The following is a 9,493-nucleotide window of genomic DNA, read 5'->3' as shown; positions in this document are numbered from 1 at the left end:
CGCCGCCAGGAGGTATTGTGATCACTTTGCTTTGTGTGTTTATTTATTTATTTATTTATTTATTTTGCACAAAATAAAAACAGCAATAGAAAAAAACAACATTCAAACAAGTAACAAAATTGTGCAGGATAGGTTAGAAGCCAAAAACAAGGCTTATATGAATACCTCCCCCGAAAAGAACAATACACAAAAAAAAGGAATTAAAAAATACAATATAACTGAAATAATAAACTACAGTAAAAACAATAAAAACGTAATCCACATTACAAATCATCAAATACAAATCGAGTGATACACAGCCCTACATTTTTTCATGAATTAAAGTCCTTTTCAGATGCTTTTTAAACAATGATAAAGTAGATGTTGATTGAAGTTCAGGTCTTAGATTATTCCACAGATTTGTTTGTTTGTTTGTTTGTTTGTTTGTTAGCAACTTGACGGAAAACTCTTCCAGCCATCTTTCCCAAATCTTCCCCACAGATAGGCCTAGGCTCTGGGACAAACCCATTAAATTTTGGGCCAAGTAGGCCAAAGTTCAAGGTCACAGCAAGGTCACAACATCTACAATTTTCCTATCTGTCATTATTGAGCAATTTTCAAAAATACATTAAAAATTCAAAACGACTCCGATTAGCCTCTAATTTGATCCACCTGTAGCTTAGAACAATATCTTGTATCTGGAACTAAATTGTCCACATCCACTGTGGAATGTGGACTCTGTGGACGTTTACATTTAACACTGAAAATCCCATTTATTTCATTATAACTCAACAAATATTGATGTGAATTGAATCTAATTGGACAGACACATGACTGGTACCAAACTTCCACTTTTTCTGCTGTATGGAACAACCTGGAAACTGTTGAATTTAAACAGAAATAGTCGATCCACACATGCACACTGTTCTGGGTGGGTGGCAGAGGTTTACGCTGTCTGAACACTTGTTATTATTATCATTACTATTATTACTATTATTAGGTCAAATCGGTCTCAGAAGTAGCAGCGTGTTCTTTCATGTCTCTACTTTCATCTTCTCCTGCAGTCACATCACATCCTGACCGGCTCACACCCTCCGCTGTTCCAAGTATCAGCCTTATTTATCTAAAAGCACTGTTTGTTTGGGGCTTTGATCTGGTTTGTTTGGAGCTGTGTTTGGCGTCCTGGTGTGTGCCGTCATCATCATCATCATGTTCAGGGTGCACATGTCCATCCCAGGGTTGGAAATGGATGGTTTTTGTGTCCACGTCACTGTGGATTACAAACCCAACAACCACTGGATTTTTTCCTTTTTACCAAAAATGTCTGACTTCATGTTAAAAATAATAACCTCCAAAAAGACGTACAATATTGACATCTGGCTATTTAGGTACAGATTTTATTTAGGGGAAATATTTTTTTTTTCCCCAATATTTTTTATTGAAGAAAAATAGAACACTTCCAATCACAGAATTACAATTTCCCTTGCCTTTTTTTTTTTTTTTTTGAAGACGTGTTCCACTACTTTTGTCCATATAGTGGTGTAAAAACTATGAAGGCTGATGTTGAAGGGCTGATTTGTGTTGGAATAATTAAAACTTCTGCATTGGCATACGGTCAGATATGATAACTGGTCAGGGATTCCGTTTAATGCTTTATTTTCTCTTCAGGCAGACGATTTACAGGTGGAACAGTTCAGGTGGTGACATGGATAGGATGATTTTGAATCTTAAACAAAGGGAAACAATAACTGTATTACTAAAACAATTCCAAACATATTCAAGGATATTCAACTAACAATAACAAAACATAACTCACTCAGGTATGCATCCATCCAGTCTGTGCATTTAAGTCGGATTCTTCTTCAGGCCGCATGCTCTACGTCAAACAAAGGGAAAAGAGGATGGGCTGGGCCTGATCCTTCCTCTTAAAGGGTTGGGTGTGGCCTGATAGGTAAGGGTTAGGTCCTGACCCTCCCCAACCAGGAAGTGGAGTTTTTAACAAGTGGCATATTTGGAATTTTGTCATGATGTGAATTGTGGGAAACGGAGGTTTGCACAGCGACAGCGGGAACAAACACGACGCGGAAACGGCAGGAGCTCCTTCCCTCTATGCATATTCCTCCAGCCGTTTCTGCATTTCAGCTGTTTCTGCATCATATTATATCATATGGTTGCACTGCTGCTGCCAGGCAGCTGTGCAAACCTCCGTTTCCCACAATGCACGTCGCGACAAAATTCCTCAGAAGCCCGAGTTCCCTCCCAGCTCTGTTTGTAAACACATGGTTTGTTTCTGGTGGATGGAACTAAGAAACTGTTCACCGTGAGGGAAGAGATTCAGCTGAGTAATGACAGACAGACTGACAGATTCATGATACTGAGGATGTGACTGAGGATGGACAGATCTGATGAAAAATTGGTCACGAAAGTCTCCTGCAGCTTTAAAGGGCCAGCGCTCCAAACCACCTCACTGGTGTCATTCCTCAGAAACAGGGTTGAAGATGGACCTGTGGAGTTGAATGAATGAAGAATTCAGACCCAAGCAGAGCATTTACAGTTTATGGAGAGCACAGGGAAATGTTTAAAATGCATAATTCCATTTAAAAAAAAAAAAAAAAAAAAGCAAAATATCACTGCTTTAATGTCCGAAAACAGCGGTCAGTCATCACCAAATTACATATGTGGACACAAATAGTAAGAGCTGAAAACCCTTGGTCAGTTGTCCATTTGAAGCAGCTATAGGCTTTTGGTTCTGTAGAAGCCTTAATTTGACTATTAACGGAGTTTAACACTGACTGGAAATAAGAATAAAAGAATCTGAAGAATGGGAACTATTATTGTTTGGTATCGGTTACAAGAAGCAGGAAGTTGTTGGTTTTTTTATCATTTGTAAAAAAAACAATTATCGTGCATCCCTAATGATGTTTTTGCTTTAGTAAAGATAATCCAACAGTACATATATTAATGGTTAGGGCTGTGTATTGGCAAGAATCTGGCAATACAATACAAATCACAATAATAGGATCACAATACAATATATTGCGATATATCACGATACTGTTAAAAAGGTGATATTTTTTGTTTTGTTGCTTTTTTTTTTAAATATTATTTCCTGGAAAAACTCATAGTGCAGCATTTGGATGAATACATTTTTAACAGCTTTACCAGTACAAAAATCACACAAATAAATAAATAAATAAATAATGTTTTACAGACATTACAGTTTAAGATCCTGCTTAAATGTTCGTATTCTATTGCGAAAAGAATACATAGTGTTCAGTCCCCGAATCGTCCAACATTGCAACATTATTTTTGTGCATTCCTAATAAAAAACAAACAAACATTTGCCTCTTTCAGACAGTAAAAAGTGCGTTTAGGATGAACTGAATTATCCATTATTTAACAAAACAGCGTTATCAATTTCAAAAAACTACATTTATGACCTGTAATATCACAATAGTACTTTTGTAGTAAACAAACAACAGAACAAAATATCCATGTGAATATAGAAATAAAAGAGCATGAAAATCAAAAAACAAAAATGAACCTCTGCCATATCTGCATTTGACTGAATACCTGAAAATATCCATACAGTATCGTGAAATGAAATATTGTGATATATTGTGATACCGATGTTTTCTTATACCCTGGTCATGTTTCAATAGTGTTAATTCTCGTACTGCAGTAGGTGTGAACTGCAGTAAATAATGGCCCAGTTCTTTCCACTGGTCTCAGTGTAAAAACAACACTGGTTCTCTTGTTCGGCTTCCACCAGAACTTCCTCTGGTAAACGTTGTGGTGCAGAAATCCTTAACCTGTCTGCGAGCGAAGGAAAACTGAGAATTGAATGGGTCAGACCTCAGAAGCGTCTGGCAGAAGGCACCGTGTTGGAATTTCAACAACATAATTCAATTTAGGCCTGTTAATATATTTGCTGCTGTTAGATGTGCGTCCTGTATTTACGTAGCTGGAATAACACTCAGACTGCGCCGCGCGGCTCCACGCTCGCTGTTGTAATAAAGACGAGCGGCGGTCGTTGCCAAATGGGCCAGTGTTATGTAAAGGCCCGTCCACCCACGGCCCACGGTCAGGTCTGTGTTCCCCCTTCAGTCTCTGGAGCGCAGGCCTGGTGTTTGCATTGGCGCTCGTCACTGCGCTCAGCTGCTGTGCACATCTGGCCATTGTTCAGACGCCTTTCTCGTCTTATTCTTTTTTTTTCCTAGAACTGTAAACACATAATTGTCTGCAGAGACCTGTAAATTATCCTATTTACCACCAAGAGATTGACTTAGTTGAGTGGAATCTGTTTGAAGTGTGATCTGTCAGTGTTGGATGGGCTGTTGGAAGTGCAAAGTGACTGAGGATCCGACTGCGTGGCTTTCATCAGGTCATCCAGAGCAGCAGTGATTTGTTGGTTTGTTGTTCGTTTTTGGTCACACTCCAGTACTTGATGCTTTTGTGAGTAACTAAAAAGGATGCACTGTGTAATGGAGAAGATCTACGTTGTAGGTTTGGAGGTTTACGCTCTGCATGAAACTTTGTGTCCTCTGACTTCGTAATCTTACAGTTTGTAGCTCATTAGAACGAAGAGTAACACAGTCGGATGACAGATGATGTTTCCCATCCAGCACATACTAACACTGACACAGACCAAGGTTATTATCGTTAATGAAAACTAACGAAATGACAAAAACTAGAATTATGAAAAAAAAATTTCATTAACTGAAAAAAATAAAAACTATAATTAAAAGAAAAAAAACATAACTAACTGAAACTGTATTGTGTGTTTACAAAACTAACTAAAACGTATAAAAATTCTGGATAAAATTCCCTTCGTTTTTGTTTTTGTCAATGTTGGATTGATATAAAATCGATTTTTTTTTCCCTCAAGCAATTTTAGCTGCTGGCACCATATGATATTTAAAGGTCCGACACTTGTGTTCACTTGTGGTTTCCAGTCGTCTTCTGGTCCCCACTCTACCTGGAAACATGGAGACTAAAGCTGGGAGAAAGCAGCAGAGTCCTGTCTGGGATTTATTTGAATATGACAACAGAGAAAAAGAGAAAAGATATGTAAAAAACTAAAATTAATACTAAAACTAAGCATTTAGAAAATAACAAAAACTAATAAAAACTATCAAACCTGCTCTAAAAACTAATTAAAACTGAATTAGAGAAAAAAAAGTCAAAACGAAATAAAATAAACTGTAATGAAAAATCCAAAACTATTAGAACCTTGACACAGACTTATTTTTTACTCAAGTAGAAGTGCTAAAAGTAGAAATACTGATTCAAGACTGATTCTTACTGCAGTAAATATGAACAAGTCCAGGCTCTGAAATGTAAAGTTTGAAAGTTAGATGTCTTGATGCTTTTGATGAATGTTTCTAGCGGTTGTTTGTAGTGAAATGACCTGAACTTCACATTATATGAAAGTGTAGACTTCTAAAGCTACAGTATGTTTCAAATAACTGACTGAAATTCACTCCAACATACAAATCATTTTAGCAACTAGAAACACTGTGATACCTTTTCTCCACCTTCTGGTCTTACTTCATTTCTTTTTTGTCGTGTTGCATCTTTTCCATTGTTTCTGTCTTTTCTATGTGTTCTTCCATTTAGGTAGAAACTAATTTTGATTTTGGGACGACACCTAATTGTGCAAAAAAAAAAAAAGAAGAATTTTCCTTAAAGGCATTTAGACTATAGTCTGTCTTCAAAATGTGAGTCGTCAAAAGAGTGTCTCCTCTCTTTTCTTTTGCTCATTGTTCAGGTTCTTGTTAAAAAGAATAATGATAATAAGAGCTGAATGAAGGCTTTTATGAATCTGACACTTTTTACCACAAAAGACTGACCTCTCCTGAAAGCTCAGCGTGTTCAGCACACCGCCTGGAAGTGGAAGTCATCGATGCAGTCGGTTTAACACACAGGTGTCAAACATGCGGCCCGGGGGCCAAATCTGGCCCGCCAAAGGGTCCAGTCCGGCCCTTGGGATGAAATTATGAAATGCAAAACTTACACTAAGATATGAACAAACCTTTTAGTTCAGGTTCCACATTCAGACCAATTCAATCTCAAGTGGGTCAGACCAGTGAAGTACAGGGTGACCCAAAAAAACGGGAATTTTTGAAGTGCGTATTGGCAGACATGAGCAAGTGGCAGCACTCCGAGACAGTGACCTTGAGCAAGTAAACACACCCCCATTTTAGTAACCATTGGCGGTTGTACGAGAATTGTTCGGTAACCGTGTGATCTCCAGATTCGGTAATGTTCCCTGGCCCCCTAGATCGCCAGATTTGTCCGTTTGTGATTTTTTCTTGTGGGGCTATCTCAAGAGTAAAGTGTACACGACTCGACCAAGAACTCTGGATGAGTTAAAACAGAGAATTCAGGATGAAATTCACAGTATCCCAGCTGAGATGTCGCAGCGGTCAATGAGGAATCTCAACAGCAGAGTTCAAGAATGCATTTGTACAGGAGGACGCCATCTACAGGAAGTCATTTAAAAAAATGAAAATTCCATCATTGTTTCTTAAATGGCATGTTTTAAAGTTTCAGTTACTATGAATAAAATATTTTCCTCCATCACTCTTGGTTTTATTGGATTGTTAAAAAGTTCCTGTTTTTTTGTGTCACCCTGTACTATCATAATAACATAGAAATACTCACAACTCCAAATTTTTTCTCTTAGTAAGAGACCTTCTAGTCCAGTCTGAACCACCCAGACCACTCAGGTGGTCTGGTGCAGGTCTGCTCTGGGTTCCAAAAGTCAGAAGTAAACCTGGAGAATCAGCGTTCAGTTTCTATGCTCCGTAGATCTGGAACAAACTACCAGAAAATATCAGGTCTGATATCTGAGTCGGAGTTCTTTTCAGTCCAGGTTCCAGACTCACCTGTTCACTGCTGCCGCTGACTAAAAGGTTTTGGACTTTTTAAATTTTAGATTCTCTTTCGAAACTCTGCACTGAAACTCTTACTTTAATACGTGTGTGTTTTTATATTTTGGGTTGTATGTGTTGTTTTCTTGCTGTTTTTAATCACCTTTTACACATTTCTTTTATGTTTTAAATGTGTTTCTTTCTCCTTGTCGTTGTATTTCAGTGTCCTGTGTGAAGCACCTTCAGTTGCTTTGTTGCTTAAATGTGCGGCACAAATAAACTTGCCTCGCCTCGCCTTGCCCTGGACTAAAATGCGTTTGACCCCCTGGTTTAAGTCAAATACTAAAGCAGCGCAGACATAAAGCACAGACAGTGACTTTTATTATCAGATCTGCAACAGTTTAAATCTAGATACATGGGTCTTTGGGTTATGATACAGCTCAGCTTGAAGCAGGAAAGGAAGTGGTGGTCCTCAGGTTTGGTGGAGTCCACAGTCCTAGACCTCCCAGCAGGGCCGGTACACCCGTCCCACCATGCACCTCATGGTGTCCCTCCTCAGGATGGGGATGCTCAGGTCCTGGTCTCGGTGCTCCGTGTCGTCGGCTCTCCTCTTGTAGAGGGGCTGTCCTCCGTGCAGGCTCCTCAGCTCCTTCCACATGCTCTGGTCGGCCACCACGATCACCCTGGGCCCTCTGCTTCTGCTCGCCACGTCTGCGTCGCTGAAGCTGTTTTCGGCGGTTTCTTCGCTCAGCAGCGAAGTGAAGGCGTCCTGCTCCACTGAGTTCTCCTCTGTCCTGCCCATAGGCACGGCGGCAGACAACGCATAGCACTCAAATAAGAGCGCTGCAGCGAAGATGAAACACATCAGCGACTGTCTCATGGTGAATGTTCAGGAGGTTGAGTTTGTTGGCAGTTTGCTTCTGACAGATCTTCCTTGGCTGTTCTGACTCTCAGATCGTCTCCTGCTCTTTTATATCATGTCAGACAGAACAGAGGAATTACTACGTTGGATGTTTTTTTTTTTGGAGCATTCCGGAAATTACTTGCAGGTATTAAATGACGGTTGGGTGGCAGCCATGCTGTGTTTAAGTGTCTTGTTTTGGAGTAAACTTAATTAAAATCATCCCCAATGTGACGGCTGATGGCGGACACTTGTAGATCGAACAGTGGGAACTCTTTGAGCAGGTGACACACACAACAGCATTAATCCAAAATTAGTGCCCTTTAAGACAACGCAGATGGATTACCCACCTGCTACGCTCTCCACGCTGACGACAGCTGTCCTCACTGTGGCTTTTACTCCATTGTTCAGAAGGAGATTTAGCTTCGGATTAGAGCAAGAAAAGAAACAAATGATTTCTGAAGTGTTTGTGAGACCGCCACCGCTTTGAGTCAACGTGTCAAAAACCAAGTCAGGAAATGTTTCTGCGGGATGTTCAGACAATAGCAGAGTTATTATTTTTAACCCTTTCATGCATCGTGGTCACTACAGTGGACAGTTATCCTCTTGTATATTCATGGGTTTTGTTTTAGTTCCATATCAGCCAACACAGTGGACGCTCACTCTGCAAAAATCTAAATCTTACCAAGTGTATTTTTCTCATTTCTAGTCCAAATATCTCATCACACTTAAAATAAGACATAATCACCTAAAGAGTAATAAAAAATAAGTTTTTGGGGGGTTTTTGCATATTATCTCCACGGAGTGAGTAATGACTAGTTCTTGTGTTTGTTCAAATGTGAGAAAACATCAGATTAGCTGCATTAAAAATGTTTTCATTTCATAGTTTTCACACAGTTTATCAGTAAATATGGTTCTTTGCTTCAAAAATTAAATGCATGGTGTCCAGCTGAGTGGACATTTATGCAACTCCATGAAAAACGGGTTCATAAAAACTATTTCAAATGCATTGTTTTTTTAATGCCTTGAAGAATAAAAACACACAGGAATAAAAATCTTGATTAAGGCTCTTATAATTCATGCATGAAAGGGTTAAAGTTTAATGGGACATTTTTCTTTTTTTTTTTTTTTTTTTTACAGTGTATCTGATGCCTTTTCAACTTAATACCTGAAAAACTAACAGCAAAACAAAATAAAGTCTCATTCAAAAATTCAAAATAAAAGCTGAAACTACTTCCAAACCTGTAAATGTAGAATAAAACTGAACTCAGACCAAAAGCCTAACTCAAAACACTAAATGAAATAAATGTAATGAAATTTGGAAGCTGTAAAAACTGCAGATCAGATCTGTTCTGGAGGAAGCACAAACACAGGCTGATTTGATCTTCTCCGACTGCAGGATAATTACAGTCTCTTCTAATTATAGTTGCCAGATGGGAACTGCAGGAGCTCGGCACACCTGCGTTTGCATAATGGCCATAGGAAAATGCTAAATGAGTTAATTTATGCTGCTGTGATTTGACTCGGATCAAACCTGTTGACAAATGATCAAGTTTCCTCCAGATGCAGATCCTTTTCTGCCGCACCAGAAAAGTTTGATTCTACAACAGAAACGTCTCTGAACAAAAAGCTGGAAAAGTGTAAGAAAAAACAAATAAGTAAGTTGGGATGACCTAAACTGAGACCAAGTCTTCACTAGAGCTGTAAGAAAATATTGGTTCTGCTAAATATTGCGATA

The 9,493-nt window shown here is 38.9% G+C and overlaps 1 protein-coding gene across 1 annotated transcript; it reads right to left on the bottom strand.

The window, feature by feature from the left end:
* Positions 1 to 7,350: 7,350 nt before the first annotated feature.
* pmchl (pro-melanin-concentrating hormone, like) lies at positions 7,351 to 7,734 on the bottom strand. The gene has a single exon (XM_030148660.1). The coding sequence runs from the start codon at positions 7,732 to 7,734 to the stop codon at positions 7,351 to 7,353; it is 384 nt and encodes a 127-aa protein (XP_030004520.1).
* Positions 7,735 to 9,493: the final 1,759 nt, after the last annotated feature.

This window comes from Sphaeramia orbicularis, chromosome 12 (genome assembly GCF_902148855.1).
Source record: "Sphaeramia orbicularis chromosome 12, fSphaOr1.1, whole genome shotgun sequence".
Taxonomy (NCBI): domain Eukaryota; kingdom Metazoa; phylum Chordata; class Actinopteri; order Kurtiformes; family Apogonidae; genus Sphaeramia; species Sphaeramia orbicularis.
The sequence above is the reverse complement of the archived record's forward strand: the minus strand, read 5'-3'. Positions and strand labels throughout refer to the sequence as shown.